The sequence below is a fragment of the Heterocephalus glaber genome, unplaced genomic scaffold (assembly GCF_053883595.1).
Source record: "Heterocephalus glaber isolate CG9 unplaced genomic scaffold, H.glaber_assembly_v1.0 deba00000621, whole genome shotgun sequence".
NCBI lineage: Eukaryota > Metazoa > Chordata > Mammalia > Rodentia > Bathyergidae > Heterocephalus > Heterocephalus glaber.
This window is the reverse complement of record NW_028258153.1, coordinates 19,011,860-19,033,118: the sequence shown is the minus strand read 5'-3', so window position 1 is coordinate 19,033,118 and position 21,259 is coordinate 19,011,860. Positions and strand designations below refer to the sequence as shown.

Genomic DNA, 21,259 nt, shown 5'->3' with positions numbered 1-21,259 from the left:
CCTTGTTAACGGGCTGCAGACTCTCCCTGCCAAACCCAGTCCACCTCTCCTTTTATGGGCAAGAGTGTGTGACCGACCTTTGTGGGCAGGCTGCAACAGATCAAGCAGCAGAAGCACTTCTTGAAACATAAAGTGCAAAGAATCAGGATCTAGAAAGCCTGATTCCTATTCCTACCTTAACTGCTTCTAACTCTGTGACTTGAGTCAGTCACCTAATTTCTTTAGGTTTCCTCACCCACTAAAAACATGATACCATCACCCTGCCTTCTTCATAAGGTTGTTAAAAATCCCAAGGACATGGGCCCTGGACGCAGTCATGACTTGGTCATACATTACGGAAGTGTAGGATTTTGGTTTTCTAGGACCTTCATAACAGTACCACAAACTCCACGAACTTGGTAGCTCTGAACACAGATATGAATATTCTCAAGATTCTGGAGGCTAGAAATCCAAGATCAAGGTGTGGGGGCATTGGTTCCTCCTGAAGACTAAGAGGAAAGGGGCTGTTCAAAGCCTCTCTGGCCATTTTCATGTTCACTGTGTATCCTTGAGGCATATCCATGTCTAAATTTTCCCTGTTAATGAGGACAACAGTCCTATTGGATTAGGGCCCACCCTCATGGCCTCATTTTAACATGATCACCTCTGTAAAGACCCTGTCACCCAGTAAGATGACATTCTGGGGTAGTATTGGGGGTGACATGTATGGGAGGGAGCAGTTTAACCTAAAGGAGTATGGTTTGCATATTGAAGGAGGTCTGGTGTTCCTTATCTGGCCAGGAATGCTGACTCAGGAAGCTTGTCATTTAAAAAGACTTTGATTTAACTTGAAGCAGCTGAGAATGAGGAATAAGGGGCAAATAAAGAAGTATGCCTGGAACACTAGGCCATCACATGTGCTCCAAAAGCACCTGTTAAAATCTGATTATCAATCCCCTAGCGTTGTTAGCCATCCAACGAGATGTAATCCACTAGTAATATGCCTGCCTAGTATGTGCCCGGCCCTGGGTTTGATCCTCAGCACCACACATACAGCCTATGATTACCTATCTAACGTAAGCCAAATTACTAAAATGCCAAATATTTAATACTTACAATCTGCCATATGTCAAGCACTTGATGTATAGTTCACTTAATTTCCCTAACAACACAATGAGATCAATTTTATTAATACCCTCATTTTACAGATAGGAGAACAGCGGCAGATTTAACCTGCCCAAAATGACACTGCTAGGGCATGGCAAGGCTGGACTTGGAACCCAGTCTAGTTCCTGAGTTCCTACTACTCACCTCCTATGGCTCAGGGCTGGGAGCCTCAGTCATTTCCCCCCGAAATAAGCAATGCATGCAGACTCTTGTGTTTTATGCCATAGATGAGTACGAGGTGGACTGGAGCAACTCTTCATTCCCAACCTCAGGGGCCGGAGACCCCTCGGCAGACAAAGAAAAGAGCTGGCTTTACACGCTGGACCCCATCCTCATCACCATCATTGCCATGAGCTCGCTGGGTGTCCTCCTGGGGGCCACCTGTGCGGGGCTCCTGCTCTACTGCACCTGTTCCTACTCGGGCCTGAGCTCTCGAAGCTGCACCACACTGGAGAACTACAACTTCGAGCTCTACGATGGCCTCAAGCACAAGGTCAAGATGAACCACCAGAAGTGCTGCTCAGAGGCGTGATGGATTGCGCCTGAATCGAACCTGACATTTCATTCCAGCAAGAAGGGCTGGTAAAGATTACATTTTTTTCCCTTTGGAAACTGAATGCCATACTCTCGATCAAACCGATCCAGAATACCGAAGGTATGGACAGGACAGACAGATGAATGGAGGGAGGAAGGGAGATGTAGCCTCGGAGGGGATCATAACCCACCTAGGACTATGGTGGCTAAGTCATTGCAAAACAGGGCCAGAGTTCTCCACTGGGACAAAAACAGGAGCTCATCTCTTTGTGATCACAGTTCTATTTCGTTTGTGAGTTTGTTATTCTTATTAATTATATTTCATTTCTTTGGTCTGTGAGCAACTCAAAGAGGCAGAAGAGAAGAATGATGTCTTCAACAGAAAGGAGGGGCAGCGATCAATGGATACTCTCCGCTTTCTCTTTCTAATCAACACTTGAAAAGCAAAGGGTCTTTTCAGCCTTTCCATCTTTAGAAATAAAACTTTAAGAAAGCCACCCAGCTTATCCCTTCCTCTGATGGTCTTAGGATTTAAGGTATTTGCTGTGGTGTGCATTCTGCCAGTCACCCCTCCAAGCTGCCATATCCAGTCCTAGCATCTAAGTAGGATGTTGTTGCCTTTAACTTTTTTTATCCAGGGGAAAATTGCCATTTTAGGGTCAGCTTGAGCAGCTCTTCCTCATTTAGTAATTAAGAGAAACAAGAAAAGAAACTTCACACTTCAAAACCCATAGATGCACCTGCATGTTAGGAGCAGACAAGCCTTAAAGTGCTTTGTGAATAGGAGCCATTCGTTAAACCTAGACCCAGAGCTTGTGGCTGTGGGGCTTCCCTTGTGGGGCCTCTGCTGGTGATTTTGCCTTTTCTTTTCCCTCCTCCTTGTTCCTCTAAAGTCTATACATATATATTTACATGTGCGTGCAACACGTGCTCACACACATTCATGCACACACATTTTTAGGTCTCTAAGTGCCAGGAAATAGCAGTGTTTGATATTGTCAGAGGCAGGGGAGAAAAGACGGGCTCTTGGTATGTTTTCTCCATCAGTGAGATGTGCTAGTTGTGAAAAGAGCAGCTGGAAAAGGATGGAGGAGATGCCCGAGCTTTGTGATCACGTTCTGGCAAAGGCTGAGCGGTATGGACAGAGACATTTTGATTTCTCCTTTGGGCACCTGCCACCACTCCAGCCCTTGGGAGAATCAGGGCACAGATGTGCAATCGCCGATTCCAACTAGAAGTCTGTAAATACTGCAGACTAAGCAGCTCACTACACTGCTTCAGCCCCAGAGAGGCTTAGATTCTTATTCATACATGTACCTCCACCATACACACACACACACACACACACACACACACACACACATGTCAATTTATGTGTTTTTTATTAAGTGCCTTGAAAAAATGAAGAAAAATATACTTTCCCTCTGCATAGAAATCATGACTATCTTAAAAGTTAAGGCATTCCTCCTTCCCTAACTTCAATGGCTCCATTTCCAGTTCCCCCAGCTCACTGCTGATCCTACTAATGGAATGAGCCCCACTACCCAATGGGTAATCTTAGCTCTAGATGACTCTCAACTACTCCAGAAAGGGAGGCATCAGGAATAGGATGAAACTGTATGAAGGATAAAATTGTCCACATCAGGATCCAACTCTTAATTTTGTATTAATGCCTAACAATTGCCTGTGTGCTGGAAATACATCGAAAATCCAACTAGGATGTCCAGCCTGTTGTAGATCAATGGCAAACTGTCAGACCATTTTTGCTGCTATGGTCACCCACAATTCCATTTGTCTCACACCCAGGTGAAAGGGAAAGGGTGAATGGCACCAGCTAATTCCTTTAAATGTTAACTTATGAAAATGCTAGTTCAAATGGTGATGTCATAGTGTTTCATATGCAGAGAGGCAGAATTCATACCGACAGCTATTTATTCACATATGTGTGTGTCTTTGCGCGCCTTTGAGTTCTCTGTGTCTACTGTGTATGTGAATGGTCACGTGGGACTCAGTGGTGGTGTTGTGATGTTGACCTAGGGCCCAAGTGTAACTTCTGATCTCAGCACTCATTGGCACAGTGGTAGTTAGAGGTGAAAAGTAAAGCTGTCAAGCCCCAAGGGCTTAGTGTTAGATGCCCTCTGAGCTGGGCATGCGGTAGAAGCAAGTGTTTAATTAGCTCACCCTCCTCTTCACCCTTCCACGAAGCTCAGTGTTCAGAAAGCTGGAAAGTTCCAGGGATTTCCAAAAGGGAAGTTCCAAACTCTGTCTGGGGGGTCCTGGCCCTCTTATGCCCAGTGGGCCATTTTATTTTAATTCCCCAAAGACCATCCCTGTCTCAGGCCCAAAATTCACCTCTAAGTTATTACAAACCAGCCTGCATCCTTCTGAAAGTCCTACATCCATATTCACCACTGGCTGATTTGAGGCACTCAGTGAGCCCTGAGTACTGAACAGAAGCAGGGTCCCCAGTGTAGGTAGATACCTCATCAAGGCTGGAGGCTGGGTCCAATTCTGACTTGGCCAGGGGATGACTTGGTGCATTTAATATCTTTGTCTGCAGGTAGGCAAGCTGACCCGTCTCCTTCAATTGTTCCCTTTTTGAAACCCGACTCACAGTACTGATATCCTTTTTTATTTGTACTCAATGACACATTACCTCCACGCTCTCCTGGACCAGGCAGTCAACAGGGCCACAGGGTTGCTGTCTCTCTTTGGTGGGGTTGGGGAGTTGTCAGGGATGAGGGTCCAAGGAATGAGTATGAATGACAGACAAAGAAACAAGGGAAAAAGTTAGACTCACACAGAAAATTAACTTTCCCAGCGTTTGTTTGCAGTTAAAGGTATTTGACCATTTGCTGGCTGAGCCAGATCACGGGAACTTGAGAGCTTTTACTGTGATTCTTCAGTGTAAAAAATAAACAACAATGTCAAACTGTGTTTATATGATTTGTATAAAGCCTTTTTAAGATTACTATTTAAATAAACATTATACCAGAGATATTCTTCTGCACTGTCTTTATTGGAGACAAAGAGACTTGGGGCTCAGGTGACGAAGCCATCCCAGGGAAACTTGCCTTGACTTTAGCAGCAAAAGTCTCATGTCCTGCAAAATACCTTGTCTTAATCAGTTTGGGCTGCTATAACAGAATACCATAGACTGGGTAGCTTTAGGCTCAGCAGCTCTAGAGGCTGGAGTGTCCAAGATCAAAGCACCAACAGACTTGGTATCTGTCAAGGGACTCTCTTCTGCCTCACAGATAGCTGCCTTCTCTCTGTGTGCTCATCTGGCCCTTCTGTGGAGAGAGTAAGTAATCTGTCTGTCTTGTTATTCCTATAAAGGCCCCAGCCCCTTCATTAGGGGTCAGTCCTAACCTTGCGGCCTAATCTAGTCCTAATAACTTCCCAAAGCCTCTACCTCCTAATGCTATTGAAACGGCAGTGAGGCCTTCAACACATGAATCAGGGAAAAGTACAAATATCCATCAAACCAAGCAAACTAAGATGATTGGTCATTCTCTTGGGACAATATTTCTCAACATTGGAGTTAGTAGGGTGGGTAGGCTTTTTATAAAAAAAGATATTATGGAGATTTGTGAGGGACCATATGGCCAGGTGGGCTACTGTAAGTCTTGCCTGGTAGACACCAGAGGCTGTGATGCCTACAAACACTCCTTCTCTCTGGATATTGCCACATCCTGCTGTTTTAGAAGCTTTGCTACTTCCTTTCTATTCATACTCTTAATTATCTATGTCTCTGGTGATTTCAACTTCTATGACACCGCTTCTCAAAGTGTGGTTCTGGACCAGCAGCATTAATATATTCTTTGAACTTGTCAAAGATGCATGTTCTTAGGCTCCATCCCGAGTACACTGAATCAGAAATTCTGGGGGCAAGACCCGGGGATCTGTGTTTCTGCAGGCCCACTAGCAAATGCTGATGCACTTTCAAGTATGAGAACCACCAGTCTAGCAGAAGCTGTCTCAAAGATCTCTTACCTGTTAATTAGTGGATTCAAAACAGACTTTGGCCAATGAGTGCTAAAGGAAGCCAGGTATATTCCTTAGTAGTACAGTAAGTTCCCAGGCAAGGAAAAGGGAGAAAAGAGAAAGTTTACCATGAACCCCCTCCCTGTAAAAGCTATGAACCAGAGCTGAATTCACTGCATCCTGGGGCTCTGTTCACCCCCACCAAAAGGAGCTTTGGATCCATCATTTATTCAAGAAATATCTTTGATACCGCAAGCACAGGGACCCGAGTTCAATCCCCGGTACCAAAAAAAAAAGAAAGAAATGTCTTTGAGCACGTCCTGATTTTACATTCCAGGCAGGGGATGGAAAAGAAATACCTGGACAGGTAAAATAAGGACTGGTTCAGGTGTCACTTAACAGTTAGCTCTAATAGAAAATTAATCAGGTGTGGTGACACAAGCTTATAGTCTCAGCTACTCAGGAATCTGAGGCAGGACAATTGCTGGAGCCCAAGCGTTCAAGGCCATCATGGGTAATGTAGTGAGACATCTAGCTAAAAATAAAGGAAAAGTATTAGAATCACACCTTATAAGGGCCAGCAATTTAGCTCAGTGGCACTGTGCCTGCCTCAAAAGAACAAGGTCCTGAGTTCGATCCCCAGTACCAAAAAAAAAAAGAAGAAGAAGAATCACACCTTATAACTGGGAAATCAGAAACAGCCTTTCTCACGGGGTTATATTTAAACTGAAACCTACAAGGAGAAGGAAGAGTAAGCTAAACAAAATGCCCAGGAAAAGCTTTGCAAACTGGAGAAACAAAATGTAAAGACTCTGCCGTGGCAAGGAGGTTGGTGTGTTCCTAGGAGCACAGAGCAGCTACAGAGCTCGTGATCACCCGGGAGAGGTGTGAGAGCTAAGACAAGCCTGAGTCAGAGCCAGAGCAGAGGCACCTGAAGGTCAGAGGGAGGAGGTGCTCTTGACCTGTGCCATTCTTCAGCTTTCTTAATCGATAGAAGGGGTGGCCCCACCTACTCACTCCTCGTGGGCCAGCTCGGTCACCACGGTCAAGTCTCGCAACCTCCCTCCTTGCTCCTCTAGTGACCCTCACACCATCACGAGTTTCCTGAGGTGCCCGGTTCTATGGTAGCAGTGACCCCAGCAGGAAGAACAGAAGTTAAAATGAAAGCATGTTTTTTCTTGCCTTTGTTTGAACTTTTGGGAATTTTTAAAGCCCTAATAAACTAATAATATCTCCTGGTCACTGGCCATCCAGTGTTTATGTAAGTTTTTTTTTTTCTTATCGGCATCCTTCTGGAAATGTTTACAAGATCCTCAGGGGAGGCAGGCAGGCCAGTGGAATGAAGTTGGAACGGGCCCATCCTTGAGGGAAACAGGACCCATCTGGCTGCCGGGGCTGCCAGGGCTGACTCTTCCCCTGTGACAAGGTTGGTGGTGAGGACCGGGTGGGAGGCCCCCGAAGAAGTGGCAGGATGACTCTTGCTTCACACAGTCTTCAGACTCTCATCTCAGGCTGAGATGTGTTCCTCTGAGGGATAAGGTGTGAGATGGGGCTGAGGGGAGTGTGCTAGTCAGAACAGGAAGGCTACCTGCTGTGGGTCCTGAAAGTCTCACCGCTCTTCACCCAAGGCCTCACCAGGATTTAGATGCCAGAGCTGGCAACAGCTCCAGCAAGACCCTAAGAGCCTTCAGCCACTCAAAGCTGAGGTGAAGGCAGGACTGCCCTGAATCCCTCCCTTTGGAATTCCTCAGCCTCCCAGGGTAGATCCTCCTCATTCCTGAGTTTCTTCAGTGAGGCTGAGGGAGGCTCCTGGTGGAAGACACACCTTCCAAGTTCTCCCAGGAGGATAGACTGAGACCTCCACGGCAGCCATGAGCAAATTGTTTCTGCAGCTGATCTAGAAAAGGACACCTGCTTCCTCTCCCTTCCCTGCCAGAAAATCCCACAGGCCATGTGTGTGTGTATGTGTGTGTGTGTGCACACGACCTCACACGCACGCATACCATTCCTGTCTCCCCAGGTTTACACGCCCTGAATGGAGAAAGAGGCCCTTTTGCTAAAGAAATGCACCCTCATTTCTCATCCACCTTCTGATGCCAAGTGGTGTGAGTGCAGTAAGGCCTGAGCCAGCCCACATAGTGCAAGCCCAGACCTCCAGCCCTGCTGGCCCAGGTGCTCCTCAGAAGTGCCCAGCCCTTTGCAAAAGCCCCCGAAGTTGAAGCCAGGCATTAGGGGTGTGAGGAATTTGAGGTGCTTGTTCTAGGTCATTCGCCTAATGACTTGGGCCTGCAGGCCTGGGCAGCTGAAGTCAGCCTGGGACCTTCCAGCCCTGATACTCAGTCTCCGCTGGAAATAGTGTGGTTCCACCTGTGAAGCTCAGGACACAGATCCCACAGCCCCTGAGGCAGCTAGGAACCTGCTGCAGAGCCTGTTGCCATAGTTAAATCTCATCCCAAAGCCCTTGCCTCTGTGGCTGGGAGCTGTGGATGGCGCATCTGCACCACAAGCCAGCTGGGCCTTGACTAGAACAGCACAGTGGCCGCTGGATTTGCCTTCTTCCCTGCCTCTTGGCCTCTCTGTCCCCTCATCTCACCTTTCCTTGAGCATTCGTTACTCTCTTTCCAGCCACCTATTTTTTTCTTGTTGCCTGAAGATTTTTACTTCTTTCAAAATTTTTTTATTAGTCCATGTTTGTAGTACATAATGTTTACATTCCTTGTAGAGGAGTAAGGTACATGTACATAATATATCTTAATTCCTTTTTTCCCCAGCCAACTATTTTTAATGGTTGTGGGAGTTCAGATAAAACTCCACAGGGTTTGCAAATCCCCAGTAGACTTGGACATGCTGTGGATGTGGGGGAATGTTGTTCTCAGGAGATCGGAGACCAGTCTCACTCCTGCCTCTACCTGTGTGACTTTGGGGTGGCTGTGATGTGTCTTGGCTTTCCCACCTGTAAAGTGGACGTTGAGCTCCCAGCTCTGACATCCAGGTGTGATTCAGCCTGGCTGTGGGTGTCTGTGTCACATAACCCCGTGAGGATGAAGCTCTGCAGGTGCTGGTTTCTCTACAGTCCCTCAGACCCATCTGCAGAGACACGGAGAAGGCACCTTTGGGTGCAGTTCTACCCTGGAGTTGACCCCAACTCCAGCTTCCCAGCAGCACAATTGCTCTTTTCCCCAGTTCCCTTAACACCTATCTATTTACACAGAAATCAATGTGCTTGTCTGTCTCCTACAGCTACCTCTTGAGGGAGGCATTTATGCATGCATCCACTTTTATAACATCATATTTTATATTAAAGGACTAGGATGTGTTCTACTAGGTGCTAGGAAATGCTGGATGATAAAGACCTAGTTCCTGTCTTCAGGGAGTTTCAAGTCTAGAGAAACATAAGCAAATTGAACAAGCACACAGACATATCATAGCAATCATGGAAAAAGGTGCAAATTGAAGTGCAGGAGCTTAGTATGTCTCAGCACGAGCTGAGAATCATGTGCCCTGGGAGCTGAAGGCCTAGGGTGAGGGGCATGAGTGGGAAGTGCAGGTGGCAGAGTTGACAGGCAGAAGAGCTGGTTTGTGCAAAGATGTGGTGGCTAAGGGGAAGCTGATGAGGGCAAAGTGGGGAGTGAGGAGGACACCTCATTCCCCTTTACACAGGCATGCCCAGCGCCAACCTGGCCTCTACTGTGTGTGCCCAATAAAGGTTTTGAAAGAAATGCTGTTGAATGAATGGATAATGCATAAATTCCCCTTTGGAAAGTCATCAAGCTTCCCAGTGTATACAGATTAAAATATAAGTATTTTAGTTCTTGCTTATTACTGCCTGTGTTCCACTGTGGTAGAAAATATGCAAATAACTTTCTGAAACTCTGAACTGAGGAACTATGTCCACAAATTCCAACATAGAGATAGTTGCTATTAATTTCTGTTTAAACATCATAACGTAGGTCAAGTATATTATTCAGATTAAAATTCTGTTGAAATGGTTGCAGGGCTGTCACATTTAGCAAATAAAAATGTGCCACCACTATAGAAAAGTATAGCATTTCCTCAAAATGTTAAACATAGACTTATCATGTGTTATGGCTTGCATCTAGCTGTTTCCCCAAAGCCTCATGTGCTCATAGGTGGGGCTTTTGGGAGGTGGCTGGATCTAGGGCAGTGATGGTGAATCTTTTAGAGCTTTCAATGATACAAACAGCCCACTCTGGCATGCATGCTGTTGGTTCACCACCACTGATTTAGAGTGTGTGAATATAGATTTAGGTGTGTGGTAGCTAAATTAGTCCACTGACTGGTTTAGCATAGTTCTGAGTGTGGATGATGGGAAGGCCCCCCCTAGGTGTGGGTGGCACCACCCAGTAGGCTGGATGGGATAAAAGAGAAAGGAAGGCACTCACTCCTTGCTGCCTTCTTGCCTGCCCTGTCATGGACTGTTTCTCCTCCACCAAACCCCTCTGCCATGTTGCCCTGTCTTGAAGCCAGCTGACAATGGACTGAAACCTCTACAAGCTATGAGCTAAAATAAACCTTTCCTCCTTCAACTTTCGGTGTTGAGTATTTTGTCCCAGCAATGATAAAGTAACTAAGATGCCATGTGATCCAATAATTCCACTTCTAGGTATTTTTACCCAAAATAATTGAAAGCAGGGACTCATATATCTGTGCATTCATGTTCACAGAAGCATCATTCACAATAGTAAAAAGGTAAAAACAGTGCAAATTCCCATGAATAGATGAAATAATATCAAAAAATGTATACATACATATACACAATGCATTATTATTCAGTCTTAAAAGGATTGATGTTCTAATAAATATTTCAACATGAATGGACTTTGAAAATATTATGTTAAGTGAAATAGGCCAGACACAAAAGGACAAGCAAATTTATATATACACATAGATCAAGCAAATTTATACAGATAGAAAGTAGATTAAAGGTTACTAGGGCCTAGAAGGAGAGAAGATTGGAGAGTTATTATTTAAGGAGTACACAGTTTGGGACAATGAGAAAGTTCTGGCAGTGGCTAGTGATGATGGTTGTACATTTTGAATGTACTCACTATCAATGAATTGTACACTTAGATAAATTTCATGTCATGTGGATTTTACTACAATTTTTTAAAAAATCATCTGACCTTTAAAAATGTTCCATGTAATACTGTACTTGGGGCCACACAGCTGCCCCCTGGGATCTGCATACACTCACTGATGGAATGGCAGGCCTCTGGCAGAAGCCTGCATGCCCATCTTTAAAATATATTATGAAACAATTATCTTTAGCAACAGCATCAAAATGAATAAAATATATCAGAATAAATTTAACAAAAAATTACAATATATATATGCTGAAAATTACAAAACATCATTGAAAGAAATTAAAGAAGACTTGAATAAACATGAAGACATTCCATGTCCATGATTTGGGACGTGAGCAGATCTGAAAATATGGGTGTGCAAGCAAGAGAAACCACCATCAGAGTGAAGAAACAACCCACAATCTGGGAGAAAATTTATACCAGCTGTTCTTCAGACAAAGGTCTACTATCTAAAATATATAAAGAACTGAAAAAAATCAGAACCCCAAATTTAAAGACCCAATCCAAAAATGGGCATCTGAAATGAACAGACATTTCTCACACAAAGAAGTAGAAACAGCAAATAAACATATGAAAAAATGTTCAACATCACTGGTCATTCGAGAGATGCAAATGAAAACAACACTGAGATTCCACCTCACCCCTGAAAGAATGGCTGCTGTCAAGAAATCAACCAACAAGAAATGCTGGTGGGGCTGTGGGGAAAAAGGAACCCTACTCCACTGCTGGTGGGAGCGTAGACTGGTGCAACCACTGTGGAAATCAGTATGGAGACTCCTCAAAGAACTAGGACTGGAAGTCCCATTTGACCCAGCTATTCCCCTGCTGCACATCTTCCCAAAAGAATTCAAAGAATCATACCACAGTGATATATGTGCACCCATGTTCATAGCGGCACAGTTTGTAGTACCTGAAACTTGGAAACAGCCCAAGTGCCCATCAACTGGAGACTGGATAAAGAAGATGTCGTTTTTTAAAATACAATAAGAGTACTACTCAGCCATAAAGAATGATAAACTAGAGGCATTTATAGCTAAATGGATGCACATTGAGGCCATACTCTTAAGTGAAATAAATAGGACACACATGTGTAAACACAGAATAGTTTCTCTGGTGTGAGAAATTGAAAGCGTAAATGAGGATCAGATAATAGATAATAGATAATTTAAAATAGAAGGAAAAGGTCCAAAGGGTAAGGGGAATTGGGAAGGGTAGAGGAAAGAAAAGAAAGGAAAGGAATAAATATGAGAAAAGGAAAAACAGAAGCAAAGTCTTTGTAAATAGGGAGGAGTGAAGGGGTTGAAAGGAGAGCAATGGAATGGGGTAAAATAAGAACAGAGATGCATCATGTAAAGGTACAAACTCCCAATGGTGAGTGTAACTATATTGTATACCTAAAATGGACCAATAAACTTAATTAAAAAAATACTATACTTGGAACATATTTAAACTAAAACTTTGTTCATTGTTTATCTGAAATTCAAATTTAACTGGGTTTTCTCTATTTTATCTATAATCCTAGCCAAGGAGCTCTCTCCTCACCATGGACTTCCCGGAATTAGGGGCCATATTGTCCAAACCAAAGCTTAGTGTTCATAGTCTGATAAGAATGAGTGTACAAAATAGTGGCAGGAAGTCAGGGGAGCAGTGCCTGCCCTAATTATGGATTCAACCCCAGAGAGGGACCACAAAATGACTTCTTCAGCCCTTGCTTACTCCATCAGTGAAGAGGAAGAGATTAGAAATCTTGGTTGGGTTTCCATCTGTTGCTTAATCATCATGACCTAAAAGTGAAGTAAAAGCCTATTTTAAACCCCTTCTTACCATCGACTGCATGGCTAGAATTACAGTTGCAGATGGTGAAGCTCATGCATATGACTCAGATGATAGCCCTGTCCCCTGACACAAGACCTGGTAAGAACCCATGGGGTGCCCAGATGCCTAATGGTACCATCATTGGCACCTATGTCTTCTCAGAAAAAGAAACTGCCTGCACAGCTCATCATGCAGCAGGAAACAACAGGTGCAAAGACAAAGGCCACTTTGGAACCATTTGGACTGCAGACCGTGGCTCCGTGTGACAAGAGGGCCACAGACTTCGAGTGCCTGCACTAATCTGCCTGGTCATCCCATCCTGGGTCCAGAGCCTATGGCTGCCATTGCAGGTGGTCCCACCTTCCCTTGTCTCTATTGAGATGAAAGGCAGCTGGGGAGGGCATCTTGTGAAGAGATGGGTCTTTTCCAAATCCTTTTTACTAGGTGCTGACAAGTCACTGCAGAATTCTGGAAATGTGTAGCACAGCAAAAACACAAGGGTCACAATACACTGGTGAATGATTACCAGTGGAAAAATTCATTACAGGCTGCTCTCAGCTCTTGTCATGTCAGAAAGTGTTACATTAACAAGATGGAAGGTCCCTGTGGTCCCGTCCCCAATACAGCCCCCACTGCTACTGCCTGCCCCCCCCCATTTCAAATTATGTTGCATGGTGGGAGCACAGCCCAAAGGCAGGAGAAGTTAATTCAGCTATACTAATCAAAAAGGGGTCCAAGCCAAGCCAATGGAAGCAGATCCAACCTGCGTGGTACATGAAATTCTTTCTGCCAGCTGGCACCAGCTATGACCACTGTGGTCTGGTACCTACAGACAGCAATCAAGCAGACTGGGTCTTTTTTTAGCTCTTTACATAACTTTCTCCCACTCCAAGGGTGCAGGCATCCCTACCGAGAGCCTGGCTATATCTCTTTCCTGATGTAGACACAGACCTTCTAGGGGACAGCATGGAACCTTGTGCTGGTGACTGTGGAATGTCAATGATGAGCAAGACACACTGGGCTTGGATCAGCTCTGGACCAAGGTCTGGGGTAATAGCAACAGAGTCTCCATTTCTGGATGGCCAAAGGGATCAAGTGGCCTTCAACTTCTGGCCATTGAGTCAAATGAAGCCTTTATCTCATTCCTCTTTCTGAACTCTCTTCCCCAGTGACTACATCCTAAATGAAAGAATCATGGGCACAAATGGCAGACAGCCAAGAGGAAACGCCAATAGAGATGGGTCAATAGCTCTTCCTTAATGAGATCTCTGTTCCTGCAAGGTGCATTTCTAGAGGAGGGACTAGCCAGAGGAATCCACATTAATGTCAAGTGCACAGCTGAGCTCAGAACAGAGGGTCTGTGCCCAGAAGGGGTGCTCTTCGCTGTGTCTTCTGAAGGAGATGGGAGATCTTAGGACGCAGTTTTGCCCTGAGCCCAACCTCTCACCTCCTAGAGGCCCATGAAGCCCCCATTGCAAAGGTCACCTTGAGTGGAGGAGCCAAGTCCAACACACTCAGCAGCCAACACGATGCTAAACATTAAGCTTCCCTGTAGCTGGCTAGGCTGGAAGCTGCCATTCCACTATGCAGCCTTCTCCGGGCTTGGGACGAGGAGAGACTACCTCTTTCAGAAGCACCGGGGAGGCCTGCCCTCCGCCTGCTCAGCACTGGGGAAACCTTCCAAGCCATTCAGTTTGCCTGAGCCCCACCCATCTTTAATGTCACCGTCTATATTATCTCCTATCCTCCTTTTTCAAAGCAGCCAAAAAAGAAAATGTCACTACATTGGGGGCCAATTCAAAAGTCAGGCTTAGACAGAAGTTCTGTTTCACTCTGAGCCCCCCGCCAACGTGAGTTTATCTTCTGAGGAGACTTTAGGACCCCCCCATCCATGTGCTCATCAGGTGTCTTTATGTCCCCCCAGTTGTGCATCCTCCACTCACCTTCACAGAGTTCTCTGTAGCTACAGCCCTGCTATGAGGACAACATGTTAGCTGCAGGACTCTGATGGGGACTTCAAGGTGGGCTGACACCACGTCCATCCACTTCCTGACAGGGATCTGGAGGCTGCACAGCTGATGTAAGCAAATGTCTAAAGCAAGGAGAATCTTCACCAGCCTTGGCAGGCATGGTCGGGGCCTTGTACGTACCTCCTCTCCGCTGTGGGCCTTGAGGAAACCCTCGAAGGCATTCAGGGCAAGTGGCAGCTCCGACGAAGATGACAGTCAGAATGCGTCCTTGACAGCTGCCAGCTCGCCCAGGAATAGAGAGCCCATGCACTGATTGATACCTGAGAAGATGGCTGTCATCAGGGAGGGTACAGGAGCAAGATAAGGGACTCAATCAGTGTCAGGCCCATCCCAACACAACACAGCTGTAAATCACTTTGGGTAAAGATTCTCAGCTGCTACAGTGCAGCAGTGCAAGCAGGTAATAGAAAAATAGGGAGGTGCACCTGTGGGGGGAAGGAGGAGGGAACCATGCTCAGTCTCGGTCCTGAATAGGGAAGTAGATGCCTGGCAGAATTCTGAGCGTCTATTCTCAGCCCAAGAGGCATACAGGGTTTCCCTGAGCTAATTGCACAAGGTTAAAATATAATCCAGGGTGAACCCTACAGTATGTGAGTTATGCCTTACTCATAGTATGTGAGTACGTGAGCGTGGTTGTTTGACACACATGTATTCCAGCCAGCAGCCTGGTGGGCTGTGCTGGGCATCTTCCCTCTGGCCCTCCCATGGAGGTTGAAGAGATGGTCGCAGAGGTGCTAGCCTTGTCCTTATCCACTGATACCTGAGTGAGATGCAGCACACAGCAAGCTGTGAGGAAAACAGGACTCATAGCCTCTGCATTTTGATGAGAAAAGATTTCTTCAATTCCAGAAAGCCTCAAGTCCCTTCAGCTACCCCAACCATGTTGCAGATGTAAATAGCACAGGCCAAACCCATTTTAGAGATTGTCTTTCAAAAGGTGTTAATTAGACACTTTAAAAAATAATTCCCTTATGTTTTTGTTCAAGGGACAGAGATTCTTAAGTTGGAAATAATGAACGGATTAGTGATTAATTAATTGCTGGCAGGTGCGGGGAGAAGCTATCCATGGCTTCTTAGCATTTCCCTCTCCTCTCTTAAGATTATTCTTTCTTATTTTAATTAATTCTTTTTCTTAATTTTAATTAATTTTTTATTTTAAGGGCTACTCCAGCACTTCTTTTATCAAATAATCAAATAAACTAAATAAATAAAGTGTACTGAGACCAAAGTACTCAATATGGTGTTTAATTGGAATTGTAGCCTGTTTTCTCCCAATGGAGTCTTGGGGTACATGGAAGCTTTCCCTGTCAATGGAATTGGACTCCAGAAGTGCATTTTAGCATCTAGTTAATCTTCCTTTCAGGTGCCACGTGAACAGCCTGATTGAAACAAGGAAATGTAAGCCTCTCGGTGGTTTGTGGTTTCTCTCCCCAAGTAAGCAACAGAGGTGATGACTCATCTAGCCTGTGGATCTTCTATCCATTCACTCTGCTCCACTGTGGGTGGGTGTGTGCCGTACAAGCACACTGGGCACATAAGCCAGCTCTTGGATGGGCTGGTCTTGGCATACAAGTACCTTGCTGGACTTGGCAGGAGGGCTGTCTTCATCATTGCAACAACTAAGTCTAGAACAAAAATCCTGTAATCTCTGCTCTCAAACCCAAGCCAGGGCCAGGAAGGGCAAAGGACAACCAGGACATGTGCTCACCTGCAAGGCCAACCCTCTCTCAGGAAATTTGGCCTTTGTGCTCTGTTCTTTCCAAAGCATCACTGGGAGAATACTATATGGGTCAAGGTAGCTCCCCATTTGTGAGACAGTGTCCTGAATGGTGAGCACCCAATCTAACTGCAGAGGGGCTTCGGGGACGCAGGTTTGTCATGGCACCAGAGCTGTTGGCTCCTTCAAAATGAGTTATAGTTATAGTTGGCACCTTCCAACAGTCAGGAGATTCCTTAGGGGGGGGCCTCCACTATCTTCTCTAGAGCCAAGTTTCCAAGCCACAGTGACAGACGAATCCACAAATGATGACTGGTAGGAATGAAGAAGGAATGGAAGGGGGTTTTAAAAATGGGTCTCTGGTGGCCACTGTGTTGTTCAGCCCGAAGTATTCTTCTCCAGATTGAGGCAAAGACAGAAGACACAGCTGTCACTGATGAAGCTCAGATGATTCTTTGCCAAGCATTCCTGTAACCTCCTGTGGAACGGTGGAGCAGTGTCGGATGGCAGGGAGGGAGCCAGGGGCAGTAGGGGCATGGTCGGGCAGTTAGCTGGTAAAGAAATGTGTCCTCAGCTGAAGGCCTGTGGAGGATGCCCCCGAGGAAAGATTTCCTGATGTTTCTCTCCATTTTTTTTCTCTCTCTCAGGTTTGGAAGCATCAAAGAGCTCTGAAATCAGGACAGGAATCGCTAATGGAACTCCTCACATTGTCATGGATATCCCTTTGAATTCTCAAGGTAGACTCCTGGATATCTGTAAGGAACATAAGAAAGCTCTTTATGGATAGATAAGAAAAGATCTTTACAAGATACAGATAAACAAAAAATCTAGGTAAAGTAGAGGCTATATTATTTATAGGGGCCAGGGCAAAAAGAAATTGTGGGGTTCAAAAGCTTGTAAGACTTTTAAAATGGGGATAGCAAAGCATTCAGCTAAGTGCAGGGCCCTGTGTGGCCACACATTCCACACCCCTATGGGGCCAGCCCTTGCTTATTAGCAACCATAGCCACAAACCAGAATGTTAGACAAGTAATACATAATAAGGCTTGCCAATGGGGAGGGAGAGGAGGACTAAGAGAAAGGAAGGTGGTGAATTTCCACTAAATGCCTGTTTATATTTGCTTAGTATTTAAACCATGTGAGTGAATTTACTCAAAAATTTAAATTAAGAAAAAAACCCTCAGGGTGTCAACAATCCCCACATAGACCTAAGCAATCTGTGGGTTCCCAAACACATTTATCCATGATTAAACATTGTTATGTGGAGGTCCTGCAGGTGGGAAGAAACTGAGAGCAGAGGCCTCAAATTATAATGACGAAAGCAACCACTGTCCTCTTTCTCACCTGACCACTCACTTGTCAATGGATGCAGATTTCTAGGAAGCCAAATAAAAAAGTGTTGAGCTGGGGATTTAGCTCAGTGGTTCTGCTGCCTGCCTTGAAAGCACAAGGTCCAGAGTTCAAGCCCCAGTACCAAAACAAAAAAAAAAAAAAGTGTTAACTCGCTCTGTGATCTCTGTTAGGTTCCTCTCAACTTCTGGAACTGAGGTTCAGGCCACAGAAGCCAATGCCTATTTTCACAGCTGCCCTATAAGTTAATAAGTGCTACTCTGGTGACTCCAAATCTCATTAAATGCATGGGTTGGATGGATGTTTCAGAAATAATAAATGCTTTGAGTTTAACTAATGAGACCTTCTCATGTGTCTCTAGACTAAAGCAACTCAGAGGAAGGGGAGCAGAACATGCCCCACACCCCTGGTCCTCAATAATCAAACTAACAATGCAAGCACCTACAATGCACTCAATAAATTCTTCATTTAATCCTCATAATTCTGTGCAAGGAGGCTCAACTACTTTCCTCATTCTGTATAGAAGGAAACCAGTCCAAAGACAAAAGGAAACTTGGCCAACGTTACCCAGTGAGTGAAAGATGAAGCCAGACTGGACACAAACATCTAACAAAACGCTCATAAGTTTGACTGTTATCCACAAAGGAGGGAAGCACCAATTTTAATGCAAACTAACATGTGATATGTCTTCTGAGGTATTCCACTCAGCAGAATCTTCTAGTTTCCAGAACATAATAAGTTTATTTTGAAAGTAAGGGCTGCCTGTTTTCACTTGGATAGATACAGCTGTGCCTTCTTTTATCCCATCAAATCAATTGAATGCTGGGCTCATCACTCATTGAGGCTCATGTAAGTGTTTTGTATGGCCTCAAACCTTCTTTTCCTTGGAAACATTTCTAAAATTATGACGATTTGATTGTTCTTGGGAACAACTCTCTTGAGACAGTTAAAGAGTGTGAGGGGGTACCATATTTACTTCTATGAGTACAGAAAAGTAATCCAGAGTCACAGAAGGTCAAGCTCACAGGCAGATGCCAACATTCTTGGACTAAGAAAGCGACTCCAGGACTTGGTTTATATTTCGAAGGTGGAAGCAAACCCCAATATTCCCTTGAGAATATTTCCCCTTCTGACACTAGGAATAAGCATCTATGTAAAACAATTTTATATATTTTTATACCATTTGTATTGCCTTGCATGCTAAACTGGGGAAGTCAGTTTCAGATACTGTAAAACTTTCTGTCTCAGAACCTAAAACACTCCAAGACACAAGATGAATCTTTAAGACATATTTGTTAAAATGGTGAATGAATGAATGAGTCAACTGTCAAATAATATTCAATCATAGTCCTTAGTGGACATGTTAGACAAGTAATAACTCATATGACAATTCCACTTCTTCCTGTAACATACCAGTAAAAGATTTAAATTATTTATATTCTAATAATATGTTCTATTATCCAATCCATCAAATCTTCTATCTAGAGATTAAATCCAACCAGTATCAACTTTCCTCATCAGATATTGAAAAGTGAAAACAAAATAACTGGAAGGCAATAAAAGAATACTTGGTAGACCAAGATAATGCCCTGGAAGTTCCTACTTTTGTGTGTTGTCAAGTAACAACTCATAAATACTTAAAAGCTTATTTGGCTTGTTCAAATTAAAACATTAAAAGAAAGAAAAAAAGTTTGTCTGCTTTTTACAAATTCAATAGCCCAATACTGTGGAAGGAAAAAAATCTGGCTTAGGATTTCTGTAGTTGCTGATTAGTTGAAAAATGATCACTGGTTTAAGTGAAAATAAGTCCCCTGCCACATCTGGAGGAACCAGTTGCAGAAGACAGGGTGTGGCTTGGCTTACAAAGGAAAATTTTCATAAAATCTCTATTTCATGCCATGCAGTCTCCCCCTCACACACACCTTCTTTCAAAGTGATGAGACACAGGAAGCAGGAAGACGGTTTGGAGACTGTTGTGAGATGTGTAAAGCCATGTTTTCTTAGGAAAAAGGCAAGCTGAACTCTGGCCAGGTGATGAGACATCACAAGAAGGTCGAAGTATTAAAATTTCCAGGAAAAGCTGTAGGATAAGGCTGCCAGAAACTTAGAAACTGACAGACTAGGGATTTTCAATATTCTTAACAGTAATAGAAAATCTGAAATTTTTACTAAAAGGAAAGACAGAGTTACCTTTAAACAATGATTGATAATCAGCAAAGGCTAATGAGATAAAGAACTTAACCTGAACATAGATTTTTGTACATTATTTTATTGTATGTTGTTTTAAGCTGAATATCATTTTCTATATTGTTTTTACTGTTTTAAGAGATATTTAGCTTTTTATTTTATAAAATTTATTTTTCTTTTATTTTTTTCTTAAAATGTGTAGTTCTCAAAACGTCATCTCCATCACAATTACCAAGAAATCTTTTCAAAAAGGGAATTTCCTGAACACAGATACTATGTGTAGGGTTGAGGTTCAGGAGCCCGCATTTTAACAAGGTAAATGTGCTAGGTCCTAGGGAATTTGATGTGAGTGATTCACAGTTTTATTTCCAGTGTACACTCTTATGATTTATGTAAAATTGCCACCTACTGAAAACTTACCAAAATTACAGGCACAATGGAAAGAAGAAAGAACTCAGTATGGTGATTGTGTTTAAACTGTGATGTCAAATAAACACCCGTAAAATGTTTCAAAGCTTATGTGGCTTGTTCAAATTTAAAACATTAAGATAACTAAAAGAAATTTGGATAATTTTTATGAATCCTGAATGTTACCTGAAAGAACGTAAGAAGTGGAAATGGCTAATTTATAGTAGAATTTCACAGTCCAGGGCACATGAAAATGGTACCCAGGAGGGAAGTTGAAGAGCTACAGAAACACATTTCACCTGCTTTCAATTCTTCTGGCATCTTTGTGGAAGTAATGCCTGATAACAAACTTGCCAACATGTCAACGCCTGAATTAGGACGTCGCTGTGTGCTGCAAATCTCTGCTGTCCATTCACCTTGCCAGGTAAGGTGTGTATAGATCTGTCTTCCCAGTTCACAGAATGCTCTTATGACTCAACTGCAAGCCCTACTTCATTTGAAAAGCTCTGGAAGAAAACTGACTAAATGAAAAGGAACCTACTCCAGGCAGCATTTTGCCCAACAACTCAGCTTCCTCCAGTGGGGAGGCGTTTGACTGGGAAGTCTGAGACTTCTTCACCGACCTCTCCTCCCTCCCCTCGTCACAAACAGCAGATGGCAGAAAGCATCACACCCCGTGCAGGCAGCAGCTGCCTTGTGGTATGGCATGAGAAAGCAGGGAGCACTGGGCTGGAGATAGCAATTTGCATGACCAAGTGTAAATCACACAGCCTCTCCAGGCATCATTTTCCTGCTCTGTTAAAAGGGGCACTCCTGCCTTCTGGGCTTGTGAGAATTTGAGCTAATATATGCAAAATGCCTGGGACTTAATAGGTGTTCAATAAATGGTAGTTATTATTTTATGCATGAGCCTTGGGCTAATGTATGTGTGAACATTTAGTTATTAATTAGAAGGTAAATGAGAGCTGGCTGGAGGGAAT

At 44.0% G+C, this 21,259-nt stretch overlaps 1 protein-coding gene and 1 long non-coding RNA gene across 5 annotated transcripts in view; one reads left to right on the top strand and one right to left on the bottom strand.

Moving 5' to 3' along the window:
- Positions 1-4,678, top strand: part of Nrp2 (neuropilin 2) — a 112,619-nt gene extending 107,941 nt beyond the window's left edge. For all 4 annotated transcript variants that reach the window (XM_004851163.4, XM_004851162.4, XM_087206261.1 and 1 more), the window contains exon 17: positions 1,374-4,678. In XM_004851163.4, the coding sequence (XP_004851220.1) occupies positions 1,374-1,678 (305 nt within the window). In that variant the 3' untranslated portion in view covers positions 1,679-4,678. The remainder of the gene's footprint in view (positions 1-1,373) is intronic.
- LOC147829380 (uncharacterized) overlaps positions 1-15,374 on the bottom strand; it is a 47,592-nt gene extending 32,218 nt beyond the window's left edge. Inside the window, exons 1-2 of the long non-coding RNA XR_015449201.1 lie at positions 15,043-15,374; positions 14,531-14,877 (exon numbers count right to left, since the gene is read on the bottom strand). This is a non-coding gene — a long non-coding RNA (uncharacterized LOC147829380). The remainder of the gene's footprint in view (positions 1-14,530; positions 14,878-15,042) is intronic.
- Positions 15,375-21,259: the final 5,885 nt, after the last annotated feature.